Source organism: Lindgomyces ingoldianus, assembly GCF_010093535.1.
Source record: "Lindgomyces ingoldianus strain ATCC 200398 unplaced genomic scaffold BDR25scaffold_39, whole genome shotgun sequence".
Lineage (NCBI taxonomy): Eukaryota > Fungi > Ascomycota > Dothideomycetes > Pleosporales > Lindgomycetaceae > Lindgomyces > Lindgomyces ingoldianus.
The window spans coordinates 535,871-552,336 of NW_022985200.1; the positions used below are offsets into that span (position 1 = coordinate 535,871).

The following is a 16,466-nucleotide window of genomic DNA, read 5'->3' on the forward strand; positions in this document are numbered from 1 at the left end:
TATATTTGGACTTTAGCTGGCATCATGCTTTCTTTGCGGATGTGCGCTCAGCCTAGACCAAGGTTACCGGAATAGGTAGGCACACATCTCCTTCACTGTCTACCAAGAGCAATCGAATTTGGTTCCACGCCGCCGTCCCCGGAATCCTAGCCGCCATGCTACTGATATCTATATGCCTGCATTTGGTATACCACGCTATGCCACGGAAAACTACGCATACAAGTACGCGTGAAGAAAAGACATCCACCATCAACCCGGTCCCCAGTTCTACACGCTAACTTCCCTACCTGTCTTGTAGAAAAGTAGACCCCACCCCGTTCCCCCTGAAAAGCTCCATCACATAACTCCCAGCTCCCCAAAGCCTCTCAACACATCCTTATCCACTCTACTCAACCACTCCTCCTGAAACCGTTCGTCTCCACCCGCCGCCAAGATGGCTGCCTGCAAATGTTCTTTCACAAATTGAACGAGGTTAAGCCTATGCACGGGATCTGAGTAGATGAGTTCACGCTTTCGGATATCCTCGGGGGCTTCTGGGTCGTTTGGTTGTGGGGGAAGAGGGTCCGGGGGCCAGTAGAGGGAGCTGTAGTGGGTTAGTCAGTGTTTGAATTTGGGAGTGGAGTGGTAAGGGAAGTGAATAAATAACATACTCCATGCTCCGATCATCCATGCCGTCCAACAACTCCCCCAACACATCCATCCAAACCGCCATCAAACTCTGCAATCGCCCCAAAATCCACCCCTCACCCAATTCCAAAAACCTTGTCAAAACAAGACACATCAACTTTCGATTCGGCGCGTCTCCGATGTTTTCAATATGTCCAAACCACTCCTCCAACAACCACTCTAGCGTCCGCTCTACAGTCGCGGGCGCGCCAATTGTTGCCAGTGCTTCTAGTAAGACCCGTGGTGCCGCAAATCCAACCCGCGCTAGCACGACAAAATAATCCGTCTCGACAACGCCATCTACGGCTCGCGACGGTAACTCACGATACGGGCCATGGGACTGGTGGTGTGTCCATGCGCCATGTAAACCTTCCATGACCTTTGCCAGAAACCCTGTGGAAAGGAGATCCCCAACGAGTACTTTAACAGCTTGATCGCCGCCGAAGCCGTCGGCCCCGCGGATCACGCATTCCATGAGATGTGTTACCATGCCGTTGACTTCGGGTTTCAGGCTACCGAGGAGGTCCGCGAGAGCTTTGAGGAGCTCTTGTCGGAAGCTATCTGCGAGGACAGAGCCCGGGGCGAGCAGCAGATAAGCTTCTGTGATTTCGATGGCTTTGCGGAGGGTTTCATTGTCCATTGCAAAAAGGGGTATCAGAAACTTTAACAATTCAAGAAGTTCCGGGGGAGTTGGTTCGGGGGCAGAAGGCGTTTGCGCGAGTATCGAGGCCCAGAGATCGAGCGCGTCTTCGAGAAGGTAGACTTGGGTTTCGGAGCCGGGTTCGATTGCGGATTGGATGATGGGGAGGAACGAGACGTGGTAAGTGCGCGATTCGGCTTTCATGGCGTTTGTGAGGCGCGAGAGGATAGTTAGGATAGCTTGTTTCATTAGGTGTTGATCGCCGGATTCAGACCATAGAGGTGGGAGGAGGGATATTATGCTGTTCGCGTAGGGGGTGATCTATTCGACATTAGCCAAACGGGTTTTTTTTTGAATCTATGATTTTTTAGACTTTGACATACGTGATGCTCAAGTCTCTCAACGGTGATACTGATTGTATTCAGCAACGCCATCTTCGTCTCCGGCAACTCCACCTCCTGCACCAACGCCATCAACCGATCCAGGATCTCTGGCGCATATGGCATGAAGTTCTTAGCTTTGAACTCCCACTCATCCGCAATATCTCGAAACTTTCTTCCTGCGGTGACCCGCACAACCTGGTCATTTAGAGGATCATTCTTGTCTAGGAGATGTTGGTAGATCTGGTAAACGACAGGTTTCTTTACTTCGGATACTTTTATAGCGATCCACTGTGCTATGATGATTGCGATACGGCGGCGGATAATGTTGAATCCCGTTTTCTGTTTCTGGGCTTCGGCAACGAGCGTGTTGGAGATGAAGGCATCAAAGTCGAGGTCATCAAGCAGGATGTCTGCTGCAAGTCCAACAGCCGTATACACCGAGTCTTTGAACAGCACATCCTCATTCTCCGGCGCTATCCATGTTAGCCCACACATCCCTTCCAATACAACGAGCAGACTTACTCGCAACCGAATAAAACACTTGCAGCAACGGCTGTATGATCAGTTCCTTGAAATTCTTCGCCAAATCCAAAAACAACTTCTCGGCACAGGGACGGATTGCAAACTCCCAATCCTCGCCCCCTTCCTCCATCTTCTCCCATTCATCCGGCTCCTCCTCCCACATCCTCAAATCACTCGGCCTGAAGACAAAGAACCTCGTCACGAGGGCGGATATCATTTCCCGAACAAGGTCATCTGTCAAGAGTTCGAGCTTGATTATCTGCACGGCACGACTTCGTTCTTCCTTCTCCTGTGGCTGTCGGTACCGAAAGGTTTGTTGTGGGTAGAACACCATTTTCACGCAGGCACGAACGAGGAGGAGGCCTTTGAGCCCGAGACGCTCGAGTATGGGAGCGTCATCTTCAGAATCGCCGTCGGTGCCAATCTGAGCATGATCTAGGGACTCTGAGCCCCAGGATTCTCCAAGCTTGGCTACGAGACTCCAGTAGTCGCGGACGAGGTCGATGGTGTTTGGCAACAAGACGAAGTCAGCGGGATGAGTTTGCGCCATGGCTAGATGAAACTTGGCGAGCTGCATGAGGTGTTTCTCGATAAGCCGTCGTACGCTCGGAGCCAACGGAGAGTCTTCTTGCATGGCATACCGAAGGAACTCTGCGAAGTGAGTTCTAGTCAGAGTCCAGAAAGCTTGAACATCCTTGTCCCTGGCGGGGAAGTCGTATCCTGCGATGATTAGTCGTCGCAGCGCTTTTATGGCGAGCAGACTGTTATCGATATCCTCAAGAGCCCCACCTTCGTCGTCTCCTCCATCTCGGAAGAAAGTCTGCCAGCTCTGCACTTTTTGGACATATATGTGGCCGAGGACGTTGAAGCTTTCGGGCGCGATGGTGCCTAGAACTGCCCTTGTCTTCATCATTCGGCCTGTAGATAGCTCTTTGATTATGTGGAGCATTATGAGCAGGGCACGTGGAAGGTGGAGGCGGTAGGCATTGGGGTCAGTAGACGAACGGAGGATTTGGAGGAGCAGTTGGAAGAGGTCTGGCCTACAAGTGATGAGCACTTGTTGCATAGATATTGGAAGTGGCGGCATACCAGTCATTTGGAAACTCGAATCGGACAATCTTGGCTATGACCAAGGCGTTCTGGAGAGCCAAACGCTGGTCGGCCTCGTTGACACCGCACTGCAAAAGCTTCGATCGGATGACAGCCTTGTCCTCTTTACTCGCAGCACTGTGGCCCCGTCAGCGCCCGCAAAGCAGCACATATTCTGGGCGTCATACTTCGAGGCCGTCTTCCGCCAGTATTTGTCGATGCCATTCTTGAGCTGGATGATGGCGAGGTAGCGAACTTCGAGGGGAAGGGATTTGTCGAGAAACACAGCCTGTGACATGTCACGACGCCAGGTCTTTCTATGGATCATGTACCCCGCCTACCTGTAGCAGAGGATAGAATCCCTTTGATTTTTCCCACGTCTGTAGCTGCTTGGTGCCTGTTTGGATCTGATTTGGATCTGCAGAGGCGGCTGACCGAAGGACATGATATAGAATGCCTTCGGAGAGTGGATTTGCCTCTCCGGGGACCTCTATCAAAGGGACCTCAACCTCCATGGTTGTGGTGGATTCCACGGAATTGCTGGATGCAGTTATGGTAGTGGGGTGTTCTGTGCCGCGGGGGGGGGAGTAAATTGATCACGAACTCTACGGCATTTACAGCAGCGGTGAAGGACGGCAGGCACTCCACGCCAGCGAATCCAAATTCCTGCTCACCCAGGGCGAAACGCAATCCATGAAGCGCGTAGTGTAAGAGGCTGGCCATGTTCAGTCAAAAAAAAACTCAAGCTCCAGCTCCCCGCACCGCTCCCTATCCCAAACTAAGCCAGTGGTGGCCTCGCCTTTCTCACTCGCTCCCCATCAAGGCGGACCATCCATGCGCGTGCAAGCCGAGGTCTCCCTCGGTCCAGCCCTCTGCATTCACATCTCAGCCCATATCAGCATCAGCAGCGGCGTGCACGACTCTGCTAGTGTCTGTAGTCTCTGCAACTCCACATCTACTTATACCCCCAGCTGGTCCACGCGCATCTCTCTCAATCCCAATGCCCTCCAATGCCCTCCGCCGACTTTGCCGCCGCACAAGAGCGTCTCGCAGCGCGCCGCGCCCAACGCGCATCCCAGCAACGCGCACATCATGATTCCCAAGTTTCCACACGAAGTCCCGCAGTCGGGTCTGGACGCGGTGTGTCGAGATTGCCGTTTCCGTTTGGGCAACTGGGCGGCGTGGGCGTGAGCGCGTGGGATGCCATCAAGGGACGGGAAGGAACGAGGCCGGAATTTAGGGTTGGTCAGGTTGATGCAGAGCTCCTCGACGAAGAGCTGTTAGAACTACTAAAGGCCCAGGCTGGCGAGGGTCTCAAGTATTTCGGAAGCCATTTAGCGGATGCATGGGGTGCTGAGATACTTCTTGCGTTGCGGTTGATTCTGTTCAAACTGAGTATCTGGAACAACAACGCTTCTTACGGCGCTCATCTCCAAGGCCTACGCTACACCGACGCACGCAGCAAGAGTTCCGCCCGCCCGCCCCCGAAGCCCTGGCAAAAAGCCGCGTACGGCATCATCACGATCGGCGGCCGCTACGGGTGGACGAAATGGGAAGAATACCTTCTCGCAACCTCCGAAGACTACACCGTTCCGCAGTCCCACGCGCTGAAACTCGCGGGCAGGATAACCGAGTACATCAACAGCGCGCACGACATGGCGAGTCTAGCATCCTTCCTCGTCTTCTTACTCAACGGCCGCTATAGAACCCTGACAGACCGTCTGCTCCGTCTCCGGCTGACTCCAACCTCGCATTCGACGAGCAGAGAAGTCTCGTTTGAATACCTAAACCGACAGCTTGTGTGGCACGCGTTCACGGAATTCTTGCTCTTCCTCCTGCCTCTCGTGGGCATATCACGCTGGCGCCGAACCCTGGGTCGCACCTGGCGAAAACTGAAAGCCTCCATCCTGTCTCTCCTCGGTCGCGGCTCCCCCTCCTCAGGTCCCACAGGCCCCTCGGACCCCTCGGACCCCTCCGCCGACACCGCGTATCCCACCGGTGAACTCAGCTTCCTCCCCGAACGAACCTGCGCAATCTGCTATAGAGATCAAAACCCCACTGCGGCAACCGAACAAGACATCATAGCCCAATCTGCCGGCGGGGGAGGCGTCGTGGGCTCCGCGGCTACGGATATCACGAATCCGTACGAAGCCGTGGCGTGTGGCTGCGTGTATTGTTTTGCGTGTTTGGCGCAGCGGATTGCGAACGAAGAGGGTGAGGGGTGGACGTGTTTGCGCTGCGGGGAGGTTGTGAAGGAATGTCGCCCTTGGAGTGGCGATGTTTTGGAAGAGAAAGGCGCGCGGACACACGAAGACGTCGGGCATGCGGGGAAGAGTGTGGGGTTTGCTGCTACGGGTGGTGCCTCTCACGACGACGACAACGGCGATAACGATGACGATGACGAAAATGCTGGTCCACACTCACGGCTGAGGGAAGTTGATCCCATCCCCGTCGCCGAGGACGTCTCTGGCACCACCGCCTCAAGCGAAGCACGCATGGGCTTAGAAGCATCGCGGGGTCTTGACCTTGGAGATTCATTAGCTTTAAGTGAGAGTCAGGCGTGGGCGCATGCCAGTGACGATCGCAGCAGCTCGGATTCCGATCAGCAGAGCGAGGAGTACGATGAGGATGAGGAGGAAGAGGGTGAGGAATTGGAAGACTACTAATAGGATAGAGGGGTTGGTCTGGCGGTTTTGTCGCTTCACTATGTGATATGGTTCATCACGGATAAGGGATTTAGGGGGTGCAGAAATGTCTGTTCTGGACGGGACCCGGGCATGCACACCATAGTCACAAGGCATGATTGAGTTATCCATGTATACTTGAGGAAATTCTTTGCATCTTTTCTAGATTTCTGGTGCGGACTAGAGGATTGTAAGGACTAGGAATTTAAATCCCCGTCTTAGGGCAGGACACAGATGATGCAGATAGCATGCATGCATGATCAGGGCTGTAAGATGCAAAGTTTACATTGAAATATTCGACCCATTCGTCCCTCCCTCTTTCCACCCACGTCCGATTCAATTCCTAACTCCCAAACGATTACATCAGTTCATGGCCTAACAAGATTAGGGAAACTTTGTTTCCTAACCCTGATTACTTGTAATCTCACATTTCCCTAATATACTCGGCCCACCACATCCGTCCATCCCCCTCAAGCAGCAAACTCAAACCTGCCCAACCTCACCATCCTCTCCTCAGGACTCTCCGTATCCCCCGAAAACACCAATCGGATGTTCTTCTCTTTCTTCGAGCTTCCGCCTGCCTTCCCTTCCTTCGCATCTTTGACGTCTTTCGCGTCCTTCGCAGCGCTCGAAATGAGTTCGTCCACGGATGCGACAAGAGCGGCGTTGGGATGGCCAGGTGGGCGGGGTGGTAGGGCTTGTGGGACGGCTGGTGGGAAGGGGTGTTGTGGTTGCTGTTGTGGCGCTTGTTGGGGTGCTGCGAAGGGGTTTGCGGGTGGTGGTGAGGGACCGCCGGGGATGGCTGGGAGACTGGCAGTGGGCTGGGAGTGGCCGAGGTGGGGGAGGGGTGGTTGCTGGGAGGTGGTTAGTCAGTGATTGATGATGGGGGGACTGCGGAAGCAGGGTATGAGTGTCCTCCGGTGAGGAACCCCACCTCCCCCCAGCAAGACAGGCTGTCTTCATCCTCCCAAGACGTTGTATGCATATGCTCGCTGCTACAAACACGGAAGCAAGACTATAGACGAAAGCAGATGTACTTACCGAACCAATGGGCTGCACCGGCCCACCGCTTCCATTCATCTGCATCCCTCCGTTTGCGATATTCTCTTTAAATTCTACAATCCTCTTCTTAATACCCTCAATCGTCTCCTCAACCTTCTGCTTCTTTGCTAACTGGCCTCCAGCACCAAAAGCATCATGCACCGGATTTCCCGTCAAACGCGCCCGCTCTTGCTCCTCGGCGAAATGCTTGCTTGTGACCTCCTGATTGTGCTGGTCCACAACTTCGGCTGGAATACCTTCCATGCCGAAGATCTCTATGTCGAGGGATTGTCGGTCGGGGTTGGCGTTTTCGACTTTTGTTAGGTTTTCTTTGTGTACTTGATTCATGTGGACGGAGAGACCTGAAATGGATTAATATAAACTCCTCCAACGCGAGCATAAGGTGTAAAGTTCGGTGAAGGGGAGGTAGAAGCAAGCTTACCTCCAGCAGTATTCAGCCGCCGATTACATTTGTCGCATTTGAAATGTTTAGCCTTTTGATGCGAAATTAAGATCTTAAGATCGTCGAAGTCGCGTTCGCAATAGTAACACCATGGTCGGTCGAGCTTCTGCTGGAGGGTTGGATACTGTCGCTTTCGCTTCGTCATAGCGGCGCAATGAGGGCGAAGATTAAATGGAAGTTTGGTGAGGTCTCACGCAGGGAGGGAGCGGTACAATGAGCGACGATATATCGAGGTGAAGGAACGGAATGGAGGGTCGTAACGTCGTGGTAGAGAGGCCGCGAGAGCTCGAGTTCGACGGAAGGAGCACGGTTGCGGATTTTAGCGTCTTGGCAGAAACCTCGGAAGCATAGATTTTCCGCGACTGCGGAATTGAGGTTGACCTTCACCAGCGAGCTGAATTGATAATTAGAGATCCCCGGACTGGAAAATAGCCTCGGTTCATTTAGATAAACTCCATACCTTGCAGACTAGCATATTCAACCACTATTTCCTACACTTTTGTGGGTTCGCAGTAAACCTTCCCGATTAGGAAAGCTAAATGCCAAGGCCTGGAGAAAAGTTCAACAACATGCCACAACGCTCACCAATGCTGCATCACTCTTCAAGCCCTCACCGGAAGGGTGCCTTCATTCAATTCATGAGAGCATTATTGTCATAAATAAGCATATGAGGCTATATTTAGTTCCCGTTGAGGAATCTATCATCTTCGCAACTCGCACAACAGCCACTTGGTCGTCCCGACACATCCACAAGTCCTTCGGGAGCATCCCGTTTCTTCGCGTCTTGCGTTGGTCCGGTGCATGCGGCTGCAGAATTCTCCGTGCGCCTGTTGCAAGACAAATGCAGGTCCTTCATAGTTCACACTTCTTGCTCTTTCGAGGTCTTCCACGAAGAGTGTGACTCCTTGGCTACCTACATGATATCGCTCTCAAAATACCCTCCCGTGCGCATCCAGCAGTCCTAGACAGGAACTAGAGCGATGAGACTGAAGTTTAGATCCCCACCTTTTGGGTTCTCAACCAGATCCCTAATCACCATTAAGCATTTGTCCGAGAGAACGTCCTCTTCTGCCCCAAGCTCCCCCAAGTCGATTAGCCGTTTCCGCTCTCCATCCATCTAAAGCAAGTGGCTGTTCTTGTGCGATCTCACAAAGCTAATGTAGCGGAAATCGACCTCATCCTCTGGGTTCTCCGGAGCTGCAGTGTCGCCTTTTTTGGCGACTGACGCGTACGCAGCCTCCAGCCTGTCACTGTCTACGAGACCCAATGCCCGCTCATCTGGTTTGAGGGGTAGACATCTCTTTAGCAGGCGGCCCAGAACTGATTCGGTTCCTGGAAATTGTGAACCTCAATTTCCGAACTAACATCCATGAGGAATAAGCCCCATATACGGAGATGATACCAATACTGTTCCTTGCGTCCCCATTGCAAACTGCATGGAGGATACCATAAAGGGCGAAGCATTGCTGATAGTCTGCCTGAAGAACACAAAGTCTTCATCCTCATCACGCCCTTCATAGGCACCAAGTCTGCATTCCACATCCGCACATTGTTTGTCATACGCCTCAGTCGTCGCAAACACAAGGACCAAGGCGTACACAGGTCTTGGTACAAATGCCAGTAGGTCTGGGTCATTCAGAGACAGCACGTCTTAGAAGCAGAGTGACTCAGTTACACCGGGCTTGTGGATCAGTTCAGTGAAGACTTCAGGGTTTGACTCGAGGGGAATGAAGTGTTTAGGATAGTCCTTCTCGGTTGAAAGATTTGTAGAATCCATATTAAGACGCTCTTGCTTTGAAATGGCGATGTGTCTGCGATCTGGTTCCTTGACGGCGTGGGTGACTTAATGCCCAGAGATAAGCAGTTGTGATTGGTCGACGCTCCTCCCCGCAAATGCGTGCACACATCCATGCATCTTTGCGCAACAGTGCCACCTCTTATCCTCCCCTCAGGGCCGAAATATCGGAAAACCCAAGCGTATTCCTATACCACAATTATCTGTCTCAGATTTCTCGGCGCCTACTGTATTGCTATGCTCTGATCTCTCAACCCGCCAAACGCTCTTCGCTCGGTTCATAAAGTAATCTCCTGCTGCTTCGAGTATAGGCCGCCTTGGTTACTAACACTGGGACCTTCCCAAAGCATGACAGGTCTGCGCCAATAGACAGGCACAAGGAAGCTACCCTTGTCCATAAGAGAGAAAACAAAATCGTCATCGACTCCTCTATATATTGCAGCACAGGTAGGATGCATTTCGCGTTCCCTTGCTCCTTCCGCCCGGTCCTTTCGTAGTGTGGTGCAGCATGTATTTCCCCGTCGCTTTTGGTCTCTTTTTCTGGCTTCAAGCTACAGCGGCACTTCTCAATGGCCGAAAGCCAGTGTATCAACTGAGAAGAGAGGTGAGCTACCTCCAACTACCCTGACATCTTCGTGAATAACTTTTTTTGGAGGCGGAGCAACGCAATGCGGCGCGAACACTTGCGAAGCGCGATGTAAACCCCGAGTCATTATACCCAGCATACAATATTTCAGTCCCTGTAGATTTTTTCCACAATGAGACACGATACGAGCCCCATTCAAACGACACCTTTAATCTCAGGTACTGGTTCGACGCTTCACATTACAAGCAAGGCGGTCCAGTCTTCGTGCTGCTCGGTGGAGAAACAGATGGGGCTGACCGGCTTCCTTTCCTCCAAAAAGGCATCGTGGCGCAGGTCACTCAAGCTACGGGTGGACTGGGTGTTATCCTGGAACATCGATACTATGGAACAAGTTTTCCCGTCCACGATCTTTCTGTTGAGAATATGCGCTTCCTATCCACTGAGCAAGCTCTGGCAGAGATCGATTATTTCGCCAGAAATGTCGAATTCGAGGGAATCGACCATGATATGACCGCGCCGAGAACTCCGTGGATTGTATATGGAGGCTCGTATGCTGGAGCTCAAGCTGCCTTCTTGCGTGTTGTCTACCCAGAGACCTTCTTCGGAGCTATTTCTTCGTCTGGTGTGACAAAGGCTATCTACGATTACTGGGAGTATTTCGAGCCAATTCGCCAATTCGCTCCACCAGATTGCGTCAAGGGTACACAACTTGTGGTGGATGTGGTTGATAAGATTCTCATGGGAAATAACACGGATAAAATTGCTGAGCTGAAGGCTGCTTTTGGTCTCGGCCGTGTTAGTAACAACAAGGACTTTGTGAATGTCCTAACAAATGGAATCTACGGGTGGCAAAGCACAAAGTACGTCTCTTTCTAGAAAGACAGGATAGAAAACTAACCGAGAAATAGCTGGGACCCTGATACGAATTGGCCGGGTTTCTTCGAGTAAGACGGCCTAATATCCTAATGTGAAATTGCTAACTGAAAACAGATACTGCACGAATATGACAACAACTCTTCTCGATGACAGCTACCAGTCTCTACGGCCCACCGTCCAGGACCTTCTTCTTACAGCTGGTTATAAGAATGACACGGGTTTAGAGAACATCATGCTCAATGCCATCGGGTATTTCGGCGTAAACTTCGTGTCTGTCTGCAAGAGCGAAGATCAGAACGAATGCTTCACTCTCAACAACGCCACCTACTATCAACAAGACGACATTTCCCAATATGCCTGGCGAAGTTGGGATTACCAAGTCTGCACCGAATGGGGGTACATCCAAACCGGCAACACTCCTCCGGACATCATGCCTCTTGTATCCCGGCTTCTGGATATCCCATACCTCACTGCCTTTTGCGTAGATGCATTCAACATATCGACTCCCTCCGACGTCTCCAAAGTCAATAAGTACGGCGCTTTCGATATCGAGTACCCACGCTTAGCCATCATTGGAGGAAATGCGGATCCGTGGAGACCAGCTACTCCCTTGGCTGATGCAGCGAAGAAGCGGACTAGCACGACAGAGAAGCCTGTGTTGGAAATTGCGCACGGCGTGCACCATTGGGAAGAGAATGGCATCTTTCCGAATCAGACTACGCCGATTCTGCCACCGTATCAGATTGTATATGCACAGGAGTTTGTGAAGAATTTTGTTGTTGAGTGGTTGAAAGGTGAGTATTTCGACATGTTTTTCATTGTCAAAATGAGAAGCTGACTTGTGGTAGACTGGGGTAGCGAGCATTACGAGTTATAGATGTTCGTGCAACGTTTGAGAGGTAGGGAATGAATTCTTGAGAAGCAGAGTAGATAATATTCTTCGGAAAGCAATGGTTAGAAGATAATCGCTACGGCATTCTACAAATCTTGTGGATGATCAGAGCCCCTATTGAATGACCTCTCTGACGACCCACTGGATATTGTAAAATGAAATCTTCCAGACCTTCCAAGGGATTCAACACATTACGGTCAATCAGCGACAAAAGACATCACCAGAAAAAATCCATCCGACAGTCTCAACTTCTTCCCTTTCTACTATCTATCTTTACTCATGTAAGCCATCCCATTATGAATAAACTTTACGGGGAAGTTTTCACCTTTCACACCTTTTTCTCAACTTACAGCGTCCAAATCCCTCCAATTCAAGGTTTGGAAATTCTGAAACAAACTTGTCAATTCGCCATCATCGCATCGCGCGTCCCTTTCCACCGAAACCCATTCCTACAATCCTCCGACCCTCAGCCTTCTCTCCGCACTCTCACTCCCACTGCCACTCACATTATTCGAATCTTTCTTCTCCTGGTCGTTTTTCTCTTCAGTGTAGTACCCATCATCTTCCGACTCTCCCCAATCTCTTACTTGTTCTTTTCAATACCCACCACGGCCACCTCACCATCCATCTGCCTCACCCGCATCCTCCCCGCTTTCTACTTCAGCGTCCCCAGTATACCACCTCAGAAACCTCGTCCTAGTAACAGTCTCCCTCTCGCTCTCGCAACTCGTCGCGCCTGCTGCACAAGATTCTCCTTCCTCTCCATGCTTATCCCCATACCAATGCCAGTGCACCTCATCTTCGTTGCCAGAAGTACCGTACCCATCCATGCCATCGCTGGCGTTCAGATTGTAGTTATCTGTCCATTTAATAGGAGCAGGTTTTGAACGGTGCCGGGAAATAGTTGGTGGGGTTGATAAGTGTTGGCAGGGTGGGTGGATTTTAGTGTAGGAGACGATGTAGATGTGCCTGGGGCAGTCTCAGATGTTATGGTTAAGGAGGCGAGTGTTGAGGAAGGTTCAGAGGGTGTGATGATGGGTCCTAGTGGAATCGATGCCGATTCTGGCGCGTGGGTGAGGGTTGAGACGGCTCGGTATTTATGCTTGAACTCTTAGAGCTGATGGCTGATACCTCAGAGCTGCTACTTCGTGTCACAGTTGTAGTGCTTAAGCTTGATCCAGTTCTAAACACCTCAGATGCCGTGTTGGATTTGACGAAATCGCTGACGAAGTGGTTCCTCGAGTTGATGTCGCTGTAGCCTCGGAAACTGTGTTTGAAGACTGAACTTGTAATTGATACCTCAGACGAAGTACTTGATCCCGTGTTTGACGCGCCGGTAGTTGAATATAAGACGAAATTTTGATAATTGTCAACACCGATATAGTATAAGATCTAGTGTTTGACGCCCCAGAGCTCATAATTGATGATGCAGTACCTAATCCAAGACCCGGTCTAGTATTGTATCTAGGGCGTTAAGTACCAGATCAGGCACTGCGTCGAGATGCCCATCTTTAACCCTAGCTTGGCGATCTGTCTGAACGGTTGAAGGGTGTCGAACGGCCTTTGGAGAAGGCATTCAACTGTCGGCCAGATGGAGCAACTGGCGAGGGTACTAGGATGGAATTATGGAGCTTGCTAGCCGACTCATGACGCCCTCGCGCTAAAGTATTTCGTAGCCGGCCTCGGGGTCGTCTCGGTGTTCCCCCATCTTGATAACATCTCTGTGCTACCTCATCATAGGTGGCAGCAACCCGCACTGCGTTTTATGAACACAGGTATTTGGATAGCGTGAGAATGTAGCGACTTTGCGGCACGTTCTCGAGAGGTGTGTGCATTGTGGGATAGGGAAGGAAAGGAGGTACGTGCCGCTTGTTTCTATGTTACCTCTTAAGGAGAGCATTTTTGAACTATCTCCGTTCGTTGTGTACGCTCCTCTACTCTCGGTGGTATTTCCACTGTTGCTTCATGGTGGTGAGGTTTCGGCTTGGAATGCAGAAATGCTAGAAGCAAACCCGGTTGAAGCTAGCGATGTCGATATCGAGGTGTTTATTAGCGATCTGCTCAAGGTAATGCAGATTCAGGTCTCCGTGTGCGTGCTCCGTTTGCGCTATGCATGTTCTATGAAACAAGATATATGAATGTACGTGAAGTCGAAGAATGCTGTGGGTTAGAAGAAGTTCACCGTTTCCGCAGTGTTGTTGTTCTGTAATACTTGTACTAGTAGCTAACTACTTTCTCGATTGGAGTAAGGGACGGGGAGTAATTCTAAATCCCGGAGACTCAATCTGCCGAGAAAATGCGGGCCCTACGTATAAACTTAGCCAGCACACATTCTTACCGTCAACTGAGACTTTACCCACTTGCTACACAATATGTACTACCAGACAGTATACTGAATTACGCACACGACTTCGAAAGGGAAAGCGCCGATTGAGTAAGATGAAAGTTGATGAACCGTTTTCAAGGGTTCAACGAATTATTGACATTACGACTTTGGACAAACTGGATGAAAGAGGAACATGAGTGTAAAATAACTCCAGGTATTTTACACGTTAAAAAGAGCAGTGAATCGCGAAGGATGCTTCAACAGGAGCACAGCAAGGAGGTTTTGTGCAACAAGTACGACGGCATAAAGTAGTAAAGAATGAGGAATGCCCCCTGTAGAACCAATTATTTTGCAACACGGATTTCTATCAAGAATATTCAATTGCGTAATGGAATTCTTGTCTAATAACTAGTGACGGGCATTGCGCATTTCTTATGACGGATTGACACACTCTCAGAGTACCTGAACTGAAATCATCAACCAACTGAAGACATGCAATTGTATTGTAAGGTGAGGATTTGGCATGTCATCGCAGGGCACTAACCAACGATCCCTTGATGCGCTTCAAATTATCAACGTTAAACGATGCATTGTGCCCCCAGTGGCCATCTCGATGCCCCGCTCTCCTCCATCATTGACAGTCAGACGAAGTGCCCCATGTAAATCCATTATTCCTCGTAAACTGTGAGCTTGTGCTATCTCCAACATTAATTGTCACATTGAAGTTCGCGATAGTTGGCATGGACGATGCACCATACAGGCTGTAAACAGCCGCGCTTAGCACCACCTTCTTCGAATCCCCAGCCAAAGATCCTAAATCAGACGGCGCAGAAGCAGATATCGTAATATTGTTGAGCGTGTTGGATACAGATGATCCAAGGTAGGCAGAGCCGACGGAGCTGCCTAGAGATTGCAAGTGTCCTGGGGCGGCCGAATAACCCCAAGCAACGGAAACGTCGTAAACGCTTTGGATGTAGTTTTCGGTGAGGAGCTTGAAGGCGTAAGGATCGCCAGGCTTCAGCGTAGAAGGTGCCGCGAGACCGATAATCCGGGCAGAAGAGAGAGCGATGGTTGCCAAGGTCGAAACGAGAGTTGAGATCCGCATTATCGTAGATTGGCTGGGAACTGTTGGTTTGAAATAGGTGGATTCAAAATAGTTACTGAACGGTTTTTATTAAAGGTTTTAGGTAGGGCAATTATCGTTGACTTTCAGGATGGCAAAAAGTGATTGATGATGAATGCTAGGTGACTGTCTCATGTCGCTTCTTTATACTCGCAGACTCGATATGAGAATCTTGTAAAGCTGACGACTGGTTAATTAACATACTATAACAGTTTATAAATAAATGCATAAGCGGAGCTTGTTTTAAGTCACTTATTAAACTCTTTCTAGAGAAGAAGACTGCATTAGAAGAAGCCTATAAAAGAAGACTATAAGTAGAGCAGACAATAAAAAGTAGTCTATAAACTAAAACTTATAAACTATATTTCTATAAATTCTACGCAAAGACCTATATACCTATAAATGCTATGTAAGAGAACACTTTTTAGTAAGTCTATCTACGCAAGTACTTATTAGCAAAGTTAAAGTACTAGCTAAAATCCTAAGCAATGCAAATAACAAGCTGCACATCTTAAGCCTAGATAGTAATGCGCTTGCTATAGATAGCAGCTAGCTAAGTGCTTATAAATTAATAAGTCTAATACCTTATCTAATACTAATACATTAGCACTTACATTTTATTAAAGTTATAATAAAGGACTTAGTAGTTATTTATAATGCACAAAGTGCTTACTTACTTTAGTAGAGAGGTTTATTATTAGTTTAAGCTACATCTTAGGCAACCTTCTAAATAAGACAGCAGAAGAGAGTAATTGCAAAGAAGAACTTAGTATTATGTTATTTAGACTAATAGAACTTAATCTGCTAAAAAAGTGCAACTATTTATAGTTAGTAATAAGTATTAGATAGTAAAAATAAAATTTAATAAACTTTTATTCTTTTTAAGCTTCTAGCCCTTACTAGTTCCTTTTTAAGCTAGAACCTAAATGCTAGTCTTCTTATACATAACACGCTCTAAGGGCGGTAAATTAGCACACCTTAGATGTAAACTCTTTAGAACTGCAAGCTTTTTAGAAAAGTGTTTGCCTTTATTAGGCCTAGAAACAGGAGCTTTATAAGAAGCTTTAGTAGTAATAGCCTTCTTCCTAGAGAGAGCTATAATGCATTAGCAGTGTCTATTACTATGTCTAATACTATAATTATACTATTCTTAGTAGCATTAACATAAACAGGTTAAGAGCAAGACATTTTTAATAAAGTAAATATTATAATAAAGTAAAAAAGCTATGCAACATGTTACTAAGCTATAATATTAGCATAAAAACAGCTTTAAAAGTAAATAAAAGCTTATAAAAAGTGTAATAAAGTAGTAGAGTAATTGCGCAGTAAGTTATATTAAAAGTATAAGTAAAAAAGTTTTAAAAGTTAAATAGCAAACTT

The 16,466-nt window shown here is 49.1% G+C and overlaps 7 protein-coding genes across 7 annotated transcripts; 3 read left to right on the forward strand and 4 right to left on the reverse strand.

Annotated features, from left to right (window-relative positions):
• Nucleotides 1–18: 18 nt before the first annotated feature.
• Nucleotides 19–3,989, reverse strand: BDR25DRAFT_270524 (ARM repeat-containing protein). Its single transcript, XM_033687214.1, has 7 exons — nucleotides 3,642–3,989; nucleotides 3,489–3,589; nucleotides 3,301–3,438; nucleotides 2,212–3,251; nucleotides 1,690–2,162; nucleotides 651–1,627; nucleotides 19–583 (listed from the first exon to the last, which is right to left on the reverse strand). Exons 1-7 carry the CDS (start codon nucleotides 3,813–3,815, stop codon nucleotides 337–339), a joined length of 3,150 nt encoding a protein of 1,049 aa, XP_033542184.1. The 5' UTR covers nucleotides 3,816–3,989; the 3' UTR covers nucleotides 19–336.
• A 190-nt stretch (nucleotides 3,990–4,179) lies between these two features.
• BDR25DRAFT_306772 (uncharacterized protein) lies at nucleotides 4,180–6,199 on the forward strand. Its single transcript, XM_033690702.1, has one exon. It carries the CDS (start codon nucleotides 4,311–4,313, stop codon nucleotides 5,964–5,966), a length of 1,656 nt encoding a protein of 551 aa, XP_033542185.1. The 5' UTR covers nucleotides 4,180–4,310; the 3' UTR covers nucleotides 5,967–6,199.
• On the reverse strand, nucleotides 6,200–7,761 carry BDR25DRAFT_270529 (uncharacterized protein). Its single transcript, XM_033687215.1, has 3 exons — nucleotides 7,468–7,761; nucleotides 7,026–7,387; nucleotides 6,200–6,838 (listed from the first exon to the last, which is right to left on the reverse strand). The coding sequence occupies exons 1-3, from the start codon at nucleotides 7,631–7,633 to the stop codon at nucleotides 6,455–6,457; spliced, it is 912 nt and encodes a 303-aa protein (XP_033542186.1). The 5' UTR covers nucleotides 7,634–7,761; the 3' UTR covers nucleotides 6,200–6,454.
• Nucleotides 7,762–8,409: 648 nt separating this feature from the next.
• Nucleotides 8,410–9,265, reverse strand: BDR25DRAFT_379015 (cysteine proteinase; the record flags this gene model as incomplete). Its single annotated transcript, XM_033697587.1, has 5 exons — nucleotides 8,410–8,605; nucleotides 8,639–8,820; nucleotides 8,891–8,962; nucleotides 8,998–9,092; nucleotides 9,156–9,265. 5 exons carry the CDS (start codon nucleotides 9,263–9,265, stop codon nucleotides 8,450–8,452), a joined length of 615 nt encoding a protein of 204 aa, XP_033542187.1. The 3' UTR covers nucleotides 8,410–8,449.
• A 410-nt stretch (nucleotides 9,266–9,675) lies between these two features.
• BDR25DRAFT_346221 (peptidase S28) lies at nucleotides 9,676–11,830 on the forward strand. Its single transcript, XM_033694122.1, has 5 exons — nucleotides 9,676–9,887; nucleotides 9,939–10,729; nucleotides 10,778–10,813; nucleotides 10,860–11,539; nucleotides 11,594–11,830. The coding sequence occupies exons 1-5, from the start codon at nucleotides 9,792–9,794 to the stop codon at nucleotides 11,620–11,622; spliced, it is 1,632 nt and encodes a 543-aa protein (XP_033542188.1). The 5' UTR covers nucleotides 9,676–9,791; the 3' UTR covers nucleotides 11,623–11,830.
• A 1,684-nt stretch (nucleotides 11,831–13,514) lies between these two features.
• BDR25DRAFT_360703 (uncharacterized protein) lies at nucleotides 13,515–14,451 on the forward strand (the record flags this gene model as incomplete). The annotated part of the gene is made up of 7 exons (XM_033696292.1): nucleotides 13,515–13,726; nucleotides 13,768–13,829; nucleotides 13,898–14,071; nucleotides 14,103–14,177; nucleotides 14,228–14,256; nucleotides 14,302–14,348; nucleotides 14,421–14,451. 7 exons carry the CDS (start codon nucleotides 13,515–13,517, stop codon nucleotides 14,449–14,451), a joined length of 630 nt encoding a protein of 209 aa, XP_033542189.1.
• Nucleotides 14,452–14,594: 143 nt separating this feature from the next.
• On the reverse strand, nucleotides 14,595–15,142 carry BDR25DRAFT_379022 (secreted protein NIS1; the record flags this gene model as incomplete). The annotated part of the gene is made up of 1 exon (XM_033697588.1): nucleotides 14,595–15,142. The coding sequence occupies exon 1, from the start codon at nucleotides 15,066–15,068 to the stop codon at nucleotides 14,595–14,597; it is 474 nt and encodes a 157-aa protein (XP_033542190.1). The 5' UTR covers nucleotides 15,069–15,142.
• Nucleotides 15,143–16,466: the final 1,324 nt, after the last annotated feature.

Coding starts and splice junctions, on each gene's coding strand:
- BDR25DRAFT_270524 (XM_033687214.1), bottom strand. CDS start 3,815: ATGGAGGTTGAGGTCCCTTTGATAGAGGTCCCCGGAGAGGCAAATCCA. Junction 3,439..3,488: donor TGGCGGAAGACGGCCTCGAA/GTATGACGCCCA, acceptor ACGGGGCCACAG/TGCTGCGAGTAAAGAGGACA. Junction 2,163..2,211: donor AGTGTTTTATTCGGTTGCGA/GTAAGTCTGCTC, acceptor TAACATGGATAG/CGCCGGAGAATGAGGATGTG.
- BDR25DRAFT_306772 (XM_033690702.1), top strand. CDS start 4,311: ATGCCCTCCGCCGACTTTGCCGCCGCACAAGAGCGTCTCGCAGCGCGC.
- BDR25DRAFT_270529 (XM_033687215.1), bottom strand. CDS start 7,633: ATGACGAAGCGAAAGCGACAGTATCCAACCCTCCAGCAGAAGCTCGAC. Junction 7,388..7,467: donor GCGGCTGAATACTGCTGGAG/GTAAGCTTGCTT, acceptor AATCCATTTCAG/GTCTCTCCGTCCACATGAAT. Junction 6,839..7,025: donor CGGTGCAGCCCATTGGTTCG/GTAAGTACATCT, acceptor ACCACCTCCCAG/CAACCACCCCTCCCCCACCT.
- BDR25DRAFT_346221 (XM_033694122.1), top strand. CDS start 9,792: ATGTATTTCCCCGTCGCTTTTGGTCTCTTTTTCTGGCTTCAAGCTACA. Junction 9,888..9,938: donor TGTATCAACTGAGAAGAGAG/GTGAGCTACCTC, acceptor CTTTTTTTGGAG/GCGGAGCAACGCAATGCGGC. Junction 10,814..10,859: donor AATTGGCCGGGTTTCTTCGA/GTAAGACGGCCT, acceptor AACTGAAAACAG/ATACTGCACGAATATGACAA.